We start from the raw sequence: 16497 nt of genomic DNA, 5'->3' as shown, positions 1-16497 counted from the left end.
AATTATATTTCTAATATATTTCAAACATTTGGGTAAAATAATCTAGAAGTCCCATATAGTATATTGTGGTTATGGGTTCATTGCATGATTGTGGTTATTCCATGTTTTTGCAGCTTTTGATTTATTGAATTCTCTTTGTGAAGTATGGGATGCATATCATCCTGAGAAGTTATACCTCTGGTTAAAAAAATAAATCTTTATACCTTTGTTTTGTCTGACTTGAGGTAGGAATTTTATGTTAATTTTCTGTAAGCAGTCTCTGCTAGTGAGAAGCATAGGAGACCATACTTTCCTTTAATTCCAGTATCGAGATGTTTGCTTGCCACCGCAAGATGGATAATACTTGGGCGCTAATTTAAACATGACCTGCAGCACTTTATAATGGGCACCAGGGTTTCCTCTATTTCCTTTAAACTGACCATATGATATTGAGAGTGTGCCGCGTGTGTCTTCTGCCCTGCAGCAGATAGTTAATTAACTGTGATGTTGTTGAATGAATCAACATAGTTTCAGTAGTAATTGGGAGAAATATGGTGTCAATATTGTTTTAGTAAGTATCGTCAAATATGGTTGGTGACAGAAACTGAAAAATGATGTGTGCATAATTTTGAAGAACATTTCATGATGCATTTCTCCACAACATGTATGAAATAAATAATGATTTTTTTTAAATCCTGTTTATGAAGGATTGAATAATCAAAAAAATAATGAATCAAAATAATTTTAAATTCAGAAATATAGTGTAACCTTACAAAATAATTTACTAGTGGGAAAACCACACAAAACTGCACATCACCAGAGAGAAACTGCCGCAGCTTCGCTGCTCTTAGGAGTTTCCAGATTTTTCATGTATTAGCAATAGTTTCCTTTAAGTATCCACTTTCACCCCCTGGACCAGTGAATTTAGGTTGACAGGTAAATACAAATTGTTACAGTGTACGTGAGTGGTAGTGTGTGTATCAGTGTGTCCCTTGAAGGACTAGTATCCCATCTTATAGCATCTAACTAAGATTGTTTTCTTTGACTCAGGCTGGAAGAAGCAGATTAAATAAATAAATGCATAGATAATATGTAAGTTTGAGACCCTTTAATCTTCTAGCTGGTTATCCCCTATAGCCAAAGAAGGGCTGCACTGATCTTGGAAGTAATTCTAGGCATTGACTGAAAGTGAGCCCTGGAGTTGATTCAAAGCTGTGCTGTGGCAGAGTGGAAAATCATTCTATAGTAGGAGAAGTGTTGTGGTACATGCTGAAAGGTGGGAGGTGAAAGAGAGAGAGAAATGGGAGATGAGGATGGTATTTCTTCAGTTCAGTTGACGCTGCAGCTAAAAGTGATTGAATTGAATTACAAAAATTATAATTTTTGGCTGTTAAGGGGTAAGCTCAAGGATATGCAGGTGAATGAACCTATGGTGTCCTGGATAATGGACTCTTCTCAGGTTGTTAGGCTCAAGGACTGTGTGTCTGATGTGGATTGAGCAATACTGGAGCACCACAAGGAACTGTCCTGTCATATTTTCTGTTCAATCTGTACACCTTGGTATATAAATACAGTATAACACCAAGTCAGGTCACTTGCAGACATTCTCAGGTGATTATACACTAATCTGATGTATTGATAAGGGGGATGAGACAGAGCACAGGAGTCAGGAGGAAAGCTTTGTTTCTTTGTCTAAATTGAATTCTCTGTAACTCAACATCAGCGGGGCCAAGGAACTTATTTCCCTTTTGCCACACTAAAGAGCCTTAACACCCAATCACTATTGAAGAACTGGATGTGGAGGTGGTGCACTGCTATATATGCTTGGGATTCACATCAGTGACTGGCTAAACTGGTTAAGTAACACAGAGGAACTATAATAAGAAAGGGCAGAGCAGACTCATTTTTCTTTGAAGACTGTGTTTCTTTAATGTGAGTAGTGATATCCTTTATGTATTCTAAAAATTGTCAGTGATAGGCCATGCAATTCTTTGCTGAATCAATAAGCTAATTAAGAATGCAGGCTCAGTTACTGGTTACATTTTGGACCCACTGGATGTAGTTACGGAGGAGAGAATGAAAATAAAACTGATGGTCATTATAAATAATGAAACACATCCTCTCTATGACACAGTGTCATTAAATACAGCAGAAATGTGTCAAGAAACGCTACTGGGACCCCTTTAACTTTATGACAATTTTCCTTTATAATGCCTCACTGTGACTACACTTGTTATCATTAGCCATGTAGGAGTATTTTCTTATTTTTTGTCATTCTTCTGTGTGTTTGAAGGGGGTTGTTGCTGTTGTTTTGTAGTTGTTTTTTATAATATTGTTACCATATTTCTGTATTCCTTGAGTTTCCATTTATCCATCTATCCATCCAGTTTTTTCTTTTTTCAAATTAATTTGTAAGTGATTCAAATCGGATATGAATCATACAGATATCTATTCTGAATGTGCCTTACATGTGCAAAATTAACGTAAACAAATTTGTCAGAGAAATACAACCTATTAGACCAACATGAACACACACAGCATGCTGGCTGCTGCACTACTTAACAGTTGTTTCAGTGCAGGATGTGTTCACATTTGTCTGCTCATGATGGTAAGGAATAGAAATAGCCAGCAAAATATCATGACTTTTGCTTTGAGTGCTATTGTCTCTATGTAGAAAACTGTGAACACCTTAACAAAAAGAACCAGGACTAGTGGGAGTGAAATATTGAGGGTTTTGATGCAAAACAGTTGTTTGGCAGTTTCAGAATGTTGGGGATGGATGTTTGATTACTTTTGTCAATGTCCTTACGACTCTTGGGGAGAAATACATCTATTTGGAATTGGAACCATTCCATAACCATTGAGGTTTGCCATTTCCATCAGAAAACGCATAGAAATTGGGCTGTATTAGCTAACAACATTCACCCCAAATGATATTTAGGCCTCTCAAGCCACTTTTTGTTTTCTTTTCTATTAGCTTGCTGAGCCCATACTCTAATTCATCCTAATTTTCAAAACAGAGCCACAATGAAAAATTAAATGGGGAAAGTGTGAATTTCCAGACCAAAAACTAAAAAAAATTAAAATATATAAAAAACTTTTTTTGAAGTAAAATGTTTTTATTTACTTTAGTTATAAATGCACTAAAAGGCAAAGAATACATTTTTCTTTAACCAAATTTTCGTGGTTATATGTGACTACATAATATTGTGGGGTGCACATAAATTAATTGATTCAAACAATTTTTGAAACTTGTTTAGCAAGGTGGGGAATTATGATGTTGTTTTTAAATATCTTATGATGAAAGTAGCTATTCTATTAATTGATTGCATGTAATTAATTTATGTGTACCCCACAAAAATTATTACATTTAAAACTAAAGTTAATAAAATTGTTTTACTTAAAAAAACATTTTTATATATATTTTATTTTTTCATTTTTAAGTTTTGAGCATTTTGTAAATGATTTTTCTTTAATCATTTTTCATGAATGGGAAGCTTCTTTAAAAGTATTACATAATATATTTTCTTTGCAGAATTATTTGAATACTAAAAAGAATTATATTCTGGTCTCTGTTTTTCTGTTTAGGCTCTTATGGGATTAGCGCTCGGTCGATGCGGAAAAAAAATATCAACGACAGAATGGCAAGCTTATGGCAATACTTCCTCACCATGATCATCAAAGCTACTCCTTCGCAAGAGTAAACAAGTAAAGTCGGCACACATATTTACACACCCCACTCACTGGAAGAGGCAAGTGGGGGCAATCTGATGCGTCTTTCACTTGTCTGCTCCTATATCGCACTGTATTCACTCTCCGTCATTGTTGTGTGTGCGTTAATTGGAATTGCATAACCATTGAGTATGGGAAAATTTGTTGCGTAATTGCATCGGTTTTGATGGATTATTGTATTGTCATCGATACTGAACACATATGCAAAATTTGAAGAAATTCGCCTTGCCAAAAGTGGGTTTAAAATCAGTTGCAGGATTTGACCCAGATAAGCAAACAGACAGAAGAGTCAAGTTTAAATAAAATCATTTAAAATATATAGGATTTGTCAATATTCTGAAAAAAAAAAAAAAAATTTATGTGGCAAAAACCCAAAATTAAGACAAGTAAAACTTAGAAGTACATTTGTTATCCCTGCTTTTCTCATATATTTTCTATCTTGTCTGCCTTTTTAAGCCATGAACTTATTTGGTTGTTACCCTACTGCATGTTACCTAACTAGTTAGTGCATGGAAAAGCAATCCTGTTTGGTCTTTCAGCACCACTTTAAATGAGTTACATTTGCCCACACTATTGTACTACAAATGCTGTGATGAAAGGACATGCACCTGCCTAAAATGTAAGAGTGGCTGAGTGACCAAGTAGCATTTAGTAATGAACAGGTGATGAGTCTGCAACAATATTACAAATGATTCCATTTTAATATGAAATGTATGGCAGAATAAAGCAAACTAGCATGTTAACTAAATTTGTTTAAACAACTGTAATTAAAATGTGAGAATGATAGTTTCTTTTGTAGTAAAATGTAATATATCATCAATAATGCTGATGACGTAAGTAAATATTACTTTCGTTGGTATGTAACTGAACTTGAAGACACTGGAGCCATTCATCCTTATTCCAGTACCTGGGTCACACAAAACAGGACCTCATTCAGGCAGCATTGGGTATGAGAGGGGAGCCAACCTTGCAGAAGGCAGTAGTCCTTCACAGAACACTGTTTCACACTTAGCCAATTTGGAGATGCTGGACAACCTAACCTACACATCTTTGGGATGTGAGAGAAGACCTAAAGCACTTGGTGGAAACCTAAGAAAACAATGAAAGAACAAATAGACTCAACATACACAGTGATCAATATTCTATTTAAATAGGACTCTGGACTTTTAGGCAAAAGCGTTCAACCACTTGTGATATTATGATGCCCATACAGCAACTACTGCTTTGGGCTGGCGCCCTGCCCGGGGTTTGTTTCCTGCCTTGCGCCCTGTGTTGGCTGGGATTGGCTCCAGCAGACCCCCGTGACCCTGTAGTTAGGATATAGTGGGTTGGATAATTGATAGATACAGCAATTAGATTCTACTATATATCCATCCATCCATCCATCCATTTTCCAACCCGCTGAATCCAAACACAGGGTCACGGGGGTCTGCTGGAGCCAATCCCAGCCAACACAGGGCACAAGGCAGGAAACAATCCTGGGCAGGGTGCCAACCCACCGCAGTCTACTATATATAGTATTTTTAAAATTTCATATTATCTGAACACAAATGCATCAGTGACATTATAATGGCACAACCCCTTGTATATCTTCCTTAACACTAATTCATTTCCTGTCATGGGCACCTTCTGTGTGGGGTTTAGATTTTATTAATGTGTATGTGTCAGTCTCCTCCATTGCCAGTATTCCAAAGGCATGATGTTAGGCTATGGGTCAAACAGAAATTGGTGGGGTGTGAGCGAGTATGAAAATGGATATGTGGCATAATGAATATATGGTTGTTAGTGTTGTTGTTGTTATAGGTGTGAACAAAACTATTTTCTGCTTGTGGATGCTCTCCCATCCAAAGTTAGTTTTGCCCTGGTTTAGGCATATGCTGCTGTGATAGACTTTCCTATGACTTTACACATGATAAAGCAAGTTTAGAAAAAGAATGCATATACCAATGTCATGATAGAATAATGGACAAACATGAAGCAGGTGAAATTGACACAATTAGATAGATAGATAGATAGATAGATAGATAGATAGATAGATAGATAGATAGATAGATAGATAGATAGATAGATAGATAGATAGATAGATACTTTATTAATCCCGATGGGAAATTAGTGAATGGCTTTACATTTGCAGAATGAAATGCTACGCTAAGGATATTTAAAAAGAATGATAAGAATAGTATAATTTTGAGTTCAAGATTATGAAAGTAAATTGCAAAATTCGTAAATTGTAGACCTTCAATTTCTATTGAACTTCAGATTTTAATAGGATATTTGTAAAAAGAGACACAGTTTATTTAATGTTGTTATGGTGTAGCTAAATAAAACTAAAAGGTTTATTTTAAGTTGCTTTTCAGTTACAAGGTACCTTGAAAAGTATATACATTTTTATTTGCTCCCCTACTCATGTTGAAACAGAAATTGTATACAGTTTTTTAAAATTTTAATAAATGTTATTAGGTACTGTATAATGAAACCATATTCTAAGAACCTGTCCAATGAAATAAAGAATGTGTGCAGCCAGACCTAAAGCTATTGCTTCTGTCCAAAATACAGGCTTTCCCAAATTATGTAATAGGTATTTTTCACGTACTTGTGTATTTATTTATGTTGTCAGTTTTTAGGGTATCTAAATCATTAATAGGAAAGTTTTAGGTGCCAGGGTTTTTTTTTAAGGTTTCAGGATTTTACATACATTAACGATTGTTACTGTCTGTTCACTCTTCCGTTTATTTTTAAATCCACTTAATTTAAATTTTAGAATCAGAGAAGTTCTCCTGAATGAATTGAGGGCAAGGCAGGAACCAATATTGGTCAGGGTGCTAGTTCATAACAGGATGATATTATTTTCACACAAGTAAAATATGCGGCATATGGGGAATGTGAAACAAATACGAAGCAGAAAAGAATATATCCTGTGTCTTTCTTGTTAATTATGAAAATGTTTAAACCTTGTAATACCTTAACTACTGATTATAAACTACTGTATATAAGATACTAGGCTGTAAAATATAATACATTTTGCAATTGAAATAGCTATTAGACTGAATAACAATAGTCTAACAATTTAATGCATGTTGAGAACATATGTCAACACAACTTGAACTAGCTTGGATATTTACTTTTCTTATTCATTCTTCATCCTTTGTCTCCAGCATTGATGCACGCATTGGTGTTTGGCAACGTGACTGCTATAATACAACGTATGTACTCCAGATGGTCTCTCTATCACACAAGAACAAAGGATCTTAAGGACTTCATACGCGTGCATCACCTGCCACAGCAGTTAAAACAAAGAATGTTGGAATATTTCCAAACAACCTGGTCTGTCAATAATGGAATAGATGCTAATGAGGTATTTTAAACCATGGTTTCCTTCATTTGCCTTAAGTATTAAGTACCCAGGAGCAAGATATTTACCAGGTGTGTTTCCAGTATGAGAAAGCTGTTCATTTAAACCATCTAATGTCATGAGAGTAAGTTAACAAGTTTCTACTCTAGAAAGATAAAACTGATTTTGTCTACATTAAATATGAAAAATAAAAACAGTGCAGTATATATAGCTTTGAGATATTAAATTTATATTATTATTATTATTATTATTTAAATAAGCTATTTTAATGTGAAGTTGGAAACTACATTAATTCAAACATACTTCATGTATTCAAAAAGCAGTAGTCACTTACTTCATCTCCACAGGCTGGTTGCTGATTTTGCACTCTGTGGAGATGAGTAGAAATCTCAAGGTCATGAATTAACCTCTAAGAGAGTTATCAGTCATTGACTGGCACTAGCAGAACTGTAATATTACTAGATGGTAGTTGGTTTTGTACATTTCACATTGTACGTGCATCCTAAATAAGGTGAGTTAGTAACAAAAGCTGCATGACAAAGTTATAATTCAGTTTTAGAAGCTGAAATTATTTTTCATCTTAGTTTTTCTTTCATTGTAATGTCACTTCACAACTGTAGCACTACAAAGTACCAAACACAACAGACAAAACTGAAACAAAGTAAATAGGTGTTGAATTCTTCTGGCCTAGTTACTCAACTGCTCATTCACTACCCCAGTACAAAAATCAAGACCACTTCTGACCATCTATCTCTCTCTCTCTCTGTCTTTTAACAACCTGGCATCCCTTCTTTTTGTTAGTTGAGTCCTTGCCCCAGCTCACCTCTAGACAAATTGAGCTGATGGTCTTGAAGTAACTTCAAAATTCTTTCTCAGGGTCACTTTCTGTGAAATGCTTCAGACTCAGACGCAACCTTAACTTTGCACCGTTTTAAGCATCATCCTGTAGCCTCTGGAATTTTTGTAATCCTGAGCTTTCTATCATTTTACAACCCCAAATCAGAAGTTGGGAAAGTATGGAAAATGTAAATAAGGAAAAAAAAACACATTGCTTCTTAAATTTACTTTGACATTCATTTCATTGTAGACAGTATGAACCAAAGATATTTTTTGTTTTGTCTGGTCAACTTCATTTCATTAGTTAATATACATCCATTCCTTCATTTCAAGCTTGCAACACATTCCAAAAAAATTTGGAAAAGTAAAGCAATTATCACTTTGTAATGTCACCATTCCTTCTCACAACACTTAAATAACTTTTTGGCACTGAGCATACCAAGTGATGAAGTGTTTCAGGTGTTATTTTCTTGTCCCATTCTTCCTGAAAACATGTCTTAAGGTGTGCAACAGTATGGAGTTGTTCTTCTCGCATTTTTCATTTCAAAATTCTCCCCACATTCTCTATTCGGGACAGGTCAGGACTGCAGCCAGGCTAGTCCAGTACCCTTACCCTCTTCTTCCACTGCCATGCCTTTGTAATGTGTGCAGAATGTGGTTTTACATTGTCTTGTTGAAAAATGCATGGATGTTCCTGTGAAAAAATGTCTTGACGGCAAGGTTGATCTAAAATGTCAATGTACTTTTCTTCATTAATGCTGCCATCACAGAAGTATACATTACCTTTGCCGAGAGCAGTGTCACAACTCCATACGTTGACTGACCCTGGCTTTTGGACTTGTTGCTGATAACAGTCTAGATGGTCCTTTTTATTTTTGGTCTGGAGCACACTGTATCAATTTCTTCCAAAAAACATCTGGAATACTGATTTGTCTGGCCACAATACATGTTTCCACTGTGTGATGGTCCATCCCAGATCCCTTTGAACCCAGAGAAGTTGACACTGCTTCTGGAAATTGTTAACCTAAGACTTCTTTTTTGCACAATAAAGTTTTAATTGGCATTTGTGAATGTAACTCTGTATTGTAGTGCTTGACAAAGGTTTGACAAAGTAATCCCTTACCCATGTGGTTATATCAGCTATTGATGAGTGATGGTTCTTGATGCAGTGCCATCTGAGGGATTGGAGATGGTATTCGGCATAGGCCCTTGCCCTTTAAACACAGAAATTGCACCAGCTTCCTTCAATTGTTTAATGATATTAGGCACTGTGGAGGAAGAAATATGTAAATCCCTTCTAATCTTTCTTTCAGCGACACTGCTTTTAAACATTTCAGTAATTTTCTAAAGCATTTGTTGCCAATCTGGAGATCCTCTGCCCATCTTTGTTCCTACCCAATTATGATTACAATCGCCTGTTGACATCACTTGTTTGAAATCATTATTTAATTTTTGTTACCTCATTACTGGCGCTAACTTGCCCCTGTCACAACCTTTTTGGAATGTGTTGCATGCCTGAAATGCAGGAATGGATGTACTGTATATTAAAAAGTTAAATGAAGTTGACCAGCCAGAACATGAAGTATCTTGGGTTCATGCTGTCTGCAATGAAATAAGTCAAAGTAAATTTGAGAATCATTGTGTTTTTTTTTATATTTATTTATTTTTTTTATTTGCAATTTCCATACCATCCCAACTTTTACTGATTTAAGTTTGTACAAGGACCATGCCACCAAAGTGACTTCCTGTTGTGTCTTCATACTGGTGTGGCAGCCCTAGTCCAGTGCCCTTCTAACTGAACTGACAGTGACAACAAGCATCATCATCATTACCATTGTCTATTTTTCTCTTTCATAGGGCCTTTCTGGACCCTGCACCTGTCTTGTGCCATTGTTTCCTGCCTGCAGTCCTGTAGTTCAATAGGCCTTAAATCATAGTAAGCTTTAAAAATGTTATTAGAGCATAGCTGCAGAGTGCTTACTAACGTATATCAGAATAAGTTATACAGTACATTCCACTAAAAAATGCAAGCCTGATATTGACAACCCAGCTGTTCAAAGTGATGAGAAATAGTGATAAAAAATGTTTTACAAAGTGATGAAATATCAAACTGTTGTTAAATATACACTCATCAGCCATTTTATTAGGTACACCTGTTCAACTGCTTGTTAACACAAATATCTAATCAACCAATTATATGGCAGCAACTCGATATTTTTAGGCATGTAAACATTGTCAAGGCAACCTGCTGAAGTTCAAACTGAGCATCAGAATGGGGAAGAAAGGTGATTTAAGTGACTTTCAACGTGGCATGGTTATTGCTACCAGACGGGCTGGTTTGAGTATTTCAGAAACTTCTGATCTGCTGGGATTTTCACACAAAACCATCTCTAGGGCTTAGAGAATGGTCCGAAAAAAAAAAAATTCAATGTGTGGCAGTTCTTTTTGCAAACATAGTTTGTTGATGCTAGAGTTCAGAGGAGAATGGCCAGACTGGTTCGAGCTGATAGGCAACAGTAACTCAAATAACCATTCGTTACAACTGAGGTATACAGAAGAGCATTTCTGAATGCACAGCACATCGAACTTTGAAGCAGTTGGGCTACGGCAGCAAGAGACCACACCGGGTGCCACTCCTGTCTGAGAAGAACAGGCAACTAAAGCTACAATTCACCCATCAAAATTGGACAATGGAAGACAGGAAAAACATTGCCTGGTTTGATGAGTCTCAGTATCTGCTGTGACATTTGGATGGTAGGGTCTGAATTTTTGCATTAGCAAAATGAAAACATGAATCCGTCCTGCCTTGTCTAAACGATTCAGGCTAGTGGTGGTGGTGTAATGGTGTGGGGAATATTTTCTTGGCACTTTTTGGGCCTCTTAGTACCAATTGAGCATCGTTTAAATGCCACTGCCTACCTGAGTGAGTATTGTTGCTGATCATGTCCATCCCTTTATGATCACAGTGCACCCATCTTCTCATGGCTACTTCCAGCAGGACAACGCGCCATGTCACAAAGCTCACATCATCTTACACTGGTCTCCTATGATGTCACTGCACACAAATGGCCTCCACAGTCACCAGATCTCAATACAACAGCAAACCTTTGGGATATGGTAGAACAGGAGATTCTCACAATGGATGTGCAGATAAACAATCTGCAGCACGTGTGTGATGCTATCATGTCAATATGGACCAAAATCCCTGAAGAATATTTCCAGCAACTTGTTGAATTTCTGCCACAAAAAAATTAATGCACTTCTGAAGGCAAAAGGGGATCCAACCCAGTACTAGCAAGGTGGGTGGTGAGTGTATGTTTAAAAAAGTCCCACATTAATTGTGCCCATACCATTACATTTTATGATATCAAAAATATAACCAAAAATGTTATCTTAGATTAAATGCAGAGATATAACTAATACGAAAAGTAAACTTTTCTCCTAGTTATAAAAAATAAGTCTAAATTGTGTATACAGGAAGTATTATTTTAGATTAATGAGGATACATTTTTGAAGATATACATACTGTCTACTTTAAGATAAAAGACATTCTGAGGTAATGTAGAAAGAAACAATGAACTTTTTCAAGATCAGTGTCCTTTAACTACTAAGATGTCGGCACATTGTTAATATATAGTGTGAAATGCTGCCAATTTAAATGCAATTACTAAGATGAAAAACATAGAGGGCCTACTCTCATGGAGTGTAATGTGCTCCATGAATGAACTAAGTATATTTGCTTGTGATTCATAATTATGTGTCTGAATTTTTTTTAGGATTAGTGTGTAGCCAGCAGATTTTAATGAGGCAGATATGCATACTGTTTTATGTTTTATTTTTATGCATTGCAGTGTTAATCAGTAGATTCTTATTACTTTCAGATCTTTATAAACTTTACCCTTTTTGAGAAATGGACACCCATATTAAAGCTATATGTGGAGAGAATCTGATATTTTAATGCCATGTTTGCAGATGGTATAACCTGTTATATATTAAAAAAATATATCAATTAATTATCTGTGCATGCTGTTTGGAAAAGTGCCTCTTATTCTCAAAAACGAGGCTGGCATATTCTGACAAAAAATTTTCAAGTCAAAATTCAAATTTATTGTAATATGTATCTTGTACAATGCAATGTTTCCCACAGATCAGTGACAGCAGAACATTGTAACAAGAGACATCTAATACAGCACCATTCTGTAAATGCATTATCAGACAATATCAACAAGAAACACTCATACAGTTGTCATGATGAGTGGCAGCTGAGCAGCACAATCAAGTGTGGATAAAAACTATTGCAAAAATGTGTAATGTAAGTGCTAATGGGCCTGTAATATTTGCCAGTACAGAGGAGGATAAAAGTGGCTGTGCAAGATGGATGATGGATGATATTCTGAGACAACTTCAGCCACCACATCACATGCTCTGTGCCATAACAAAATGACAGAATGTAATGGAGTCAGTGAGGATGGGCTCCATTTTCCCCTATGGTAGCTAGCGAGCATAGAATGAGATATATGGACATTATTCAGACATGTGACTAGTATTGGAATTTTTATACATTTTTGCTCTCAAGTTAATAATACAGTATCAAAGAAATTATACATAGATTAGCCACAACATTAAATCCACTGTCAGATGAAGTGAATAACATTAATTATCTTGTTATAATGGCACCTGTCAAGGTGTAAGATATATTAGGCAGCAAGTGAACAGTCAGTTCTTGAATCTGATGCGTTGGAAGCAGGAAAAATGGGCAAGCATATGGATCTGAATGACTTTGACAAGGGCCATATTGTAATGACTAGACAACTGGGTCGCAACATCTCCAAAACAGCAGGTCTTGTAGGATTTTTCTGGTATGCAGTGGTTAGTAACTAGTAATAGTGGTCCAAGGAAGGACAACTGGTGAACAGAAAAAAGGTAACAGGAACCCCCGGCTCACTGATGCGTATAGGGAGTAAAGGTTAGCCCCTTGGTCCAATCCCAGAAAAGAGCTATTGCAGCACAAATTCATGAAAAACTTAATGCAGGCCATAAGAGAAAAGTGTCAGAACACACAGTTCATTGTAGCTTGCTGTGTATGGGGCTACGTAGCCACTGACCTATTAGAGTGTCCCTGCTAGCTCCTGTTCACCGACAATGGGCGCATTAACCTTAGAACTGGACCATGGAGGAATGAATGAAGGTGGTCTGGTCTGATGAATCATGTTTTCTTTCAGATCATGTGAATGGCCTCTCATGATGAGATAGCAGTAGGATGCACTATGGGAAGAAGGCAAGCTGGTAGAGGCAGTGTGATACTCTGGGCAATATTCTGTCTTGGATCATGGCATTCATGTTTGTTACTGTGACATATACCACATACCTACAGATTGCTGCAGACCATGTACACTCCTTCATGGCAACAGTATTACCTAATGACAGTGGCTTCTTTCAGCCAGACAATGCTCTCTACCACACTGCAAAAATTTGTTCTGGAATGGACAAAGAGTTCAAGGTGTTGACTTGGCCTAAAAATTCCCCAGATCTCAAACCAATTGAGCATCTGTGGCATGTGCTAGAAAAAAAAATTGATTCATGGAGGCCCCATCTTGTAACCTACAGGACTTTCTAAAGGATCTGCCGCTATTGTCTTGGTCTAGATACCACAGGACACCTTCAAAGGTCTTGTGGAGTCCATGATTTAATGGGTCAGACCTATTTTGGAGGCACAAGGGGGACACATGCCACAGTAGGCATTTAATGTTGTGGCTGATCAATTAACATATACAGTGCATCTGGAAAGTATTCACAGCGCATCACTTTTTCCACATTTTGTTATGTTACAGCCTTATTCCAAAATGGATTAAATTCATTTTTTTCCTCAGAATTCTACACACAACACCCCATAATGACAATGTGAAAAAGTTTACTTGAGGTTTTTGCAAATTTATTAAAAATAAAAAAACTGAGAAATCACATGTACATAAGTATTCACAGCCTTTGCTCAATACTTTGTCGATGCACCTTTGGCAGCAATTACAGCCTCAAGTCTTTTTGAATATGATGCCACAAGCTTGGCACACCTATCCTTGGCCAGTTTCGCCCATTCCTCTTTGCAGCACCTCTCAAGCTCCATCTGGTTGGATGGGAAGCGTCGGTGCACAGCCATTTTAAGATCTCTCCAGAGATGTTCAATCGGATTCAAGTCTGGGCTCTAGCTGGGCCACTCAAGGACATTCACAAAATTGTCCTGAAGCCACTCCTTTGATATCTTGGCTGTGTGCTTAGGGTTGTTGTCCTGCTGAAAGATGAACATCTGCCCAGTTTGAGGTCAAGAGCGCTCTGGAGCAGGTTTTCATCCAGGATGTCTCTGTACATTGCTGCAGTCATCTTTCCCTTTATCCTGACTAGTCTCCCAGTTCCTGCCGCTGAAAAACATCCCCACAGCATGATGCTGCCACCACCATGCTTCACTGTAGGGATGGTGCCAGGTTTCCTCCAAACATGACACCTGGCATTCATGCCAAAGAGTTCAATCTTTGTCTCATCAGACCAAAGAATTTTCTTTCTCATGGTCTGAGAGTCCTTCAGGTGCCTTTTGGCAAACTCCAGGCGGGATGCCATGTGCCTTTTACTAAGGAGTGGCTTCCTTCTGGCCACTCTACCATACAGGCCTGATTGGTGGATTGCTGCGGAGATGGTTGTCCTTCTGGAAGGTTCTCCTCTCTCCACAGAGGACCTCTGGAGCTCTGACAGAGTGACCATCGGGTTCTTGGTCACCTCCCTGACTAAGGCCCTTCTCCTCCGGTCACTCAGTTTAGATGGCTGGCCAGCTCTAGGAAGAGTCCTGGTGGTTTCGAACTTCTTCCACTTACGGATGATGGAGGCCACTGTGCTCATTGGGACCTTCAAAGCAGCAGAAATTTTTCTGTAACCTTCCCCAGATTTGTGCCTCGAGACAATCCTGTCTCGGAGGTCTACAGACAATGCCTTTGACTTCATGCTTGGTTTGTGCTCTGACATGAACTGTCAACTGTGGGACCTTATATAGACAGGTGTGTGCCTTTCCAAATCATGTCCAATCAACTGAATTTACCACAGGTGGACTCCAATTAAACTGCAGAAACATCTCAAGGATGATCAGGGGAAACAGGATGCACCTGAGCTCAATTTTGAGCTTCATGGCAAAGGCTGTGAATACTTATGTACATGCGCTTTCTCAGTTTTTTTATTTTTAATAAATTTGTAAAAATCTCAAGTAAACTTTTTTCACGTTGTCATTATGGGGTGTTGTGTGTAGAATTCTGAGGAAAAAAATGAATTTAATCCATTTTGGAATAAGGCTGTAACATAAGAAAATGTGGAAAAAGTGATGCGCTATGAATACTTTCCGGATGCACTGTATATGTATGTATGTGTATATGTGTGTGTGTATATATATATATATATATATATATATATATATATATATATATATATATATATATAATATACAGACGAGGGGGGACCCAAAAATAACTGGAAATTTTTTTAAAATGTGTTTAATTTAATTTTCTGTACAAACTACAATTAGTCTCCTTCAAAGTACTCTCCATTGGCGGAAATACACTTATCTAACCGTTTGTTCCATTGTTTGAAACATTTTTTAAATTCATCTGAAGTAATGCCCATTAATACTCTGGTCGTTTCTTGTTTTACCTCTTCGACATCAGCAAAACGCCTTCCTTTCACGTCTTTTTTCATCCGAGGGAACAAAAAAAAAATCACACGGAGCTAAATCTGGTGAGTAGGGTGGGTGGTTCAGGGTTGTCATACTGTTTATTGCCAAAAACTGGCAAATGCTGAGAGCAGTGTGAGATGGAGCGTTGTCATTATGAAAGAACCAATCGCCCGACTCCCACAAATCAGGGCGTTTCCTTCTCCCACTGTTGCGCAACCTTCTTAACACTTCTAGGTAGAATGCTTGGTTTACAGTCTGACCTGCTGGAACAAATGCACGAGACCTTTGACATCAAAAAAAGAAATGAACATTGTTTTCACTTTTGATTTCACCTGCCAAGCTTTTTTTGCTCAAGGAGAATTCGCGGTTTTCCAATGACTGGACTGCTGTTTCGACTCAGGATTGTAACTGTAGCACCACGATTCATCTCCTGTAATAATTTTGGAAAAAAATCTGGGTCATTATCAAACTGATCCTTCATTTCACGCAAGTTTCCAGGCAACGCTGTTTTTGATCTGCTGTCAGCAATCGTGGGACAAATTTTGCAGAAACTCTTCTCATTTTCAAATCTTCCGAATCTTCAAATCGGCCATCATAAAAAAACGACGCTTGCACAAAACTACTGTTACAAAAAAATTTACTGAACACAAGCACAACCTTCCAGACTGATGGCACTTGGCAGACTGACTTGTGAGGAGTGTAACTAGATTGCCCTAGTGGCCCAACCACGTACTACAAGTACCAACCTAACAACAACAAAATTCCGGTTATTTTTGGGTCCCCCCTCGTGTATATATATATATATATAGTGGCAAAGGCAATATATAGGCATCGACCTGACACAGACTGACAGCATCTTCCCTGTGTCCCTCAGCCCTAACACCATCCCAAA

General features: G+C 37.4%; 1 protein-coding gene across 1 annotated transcript in view; it reads left to right on the top strand.

Annotated features, from left to right (window-relative positions):
* kcnh8 (potassium voltage-gated channel, subfamily H (eag-related), member 8) overlaps window positions 1-16497 on the top strand; it is a 278164-nt gene that overhangs the window by 184699 nt on the left and 76968 nt on the right. Inside the window, exon 9 of the mRNA XM_051936034.1 lies at window positions 6867-7066. Coding sequence (XP_051791994.1) covers window positions 6867-7066 — 200 coding nt within the window. The remainder of the gene's footprint in view (window positions 1-6866; window positions 7067-16497) is intronic.

The sequence above is a fragment of the Erpetoichthys calabaricus genome, chromosome 13 (assembly GCF_900747795.2).
Source record: "Erpetoichthys calabaricus chromosome 13, fErpCal1.3, whole genome shotgun sequence".
In the NCBI taxonomy this organism is placed as follows: Eukaryota; Metazoa; Chordata; class Cladistia; order Polypteriformes; family Polypteridae; genus Erpetoichthys; species Erpetoichthys calabaricus.
This window is presented reverse-complemented; position numbering and strand designations above follow the sequence as displayed.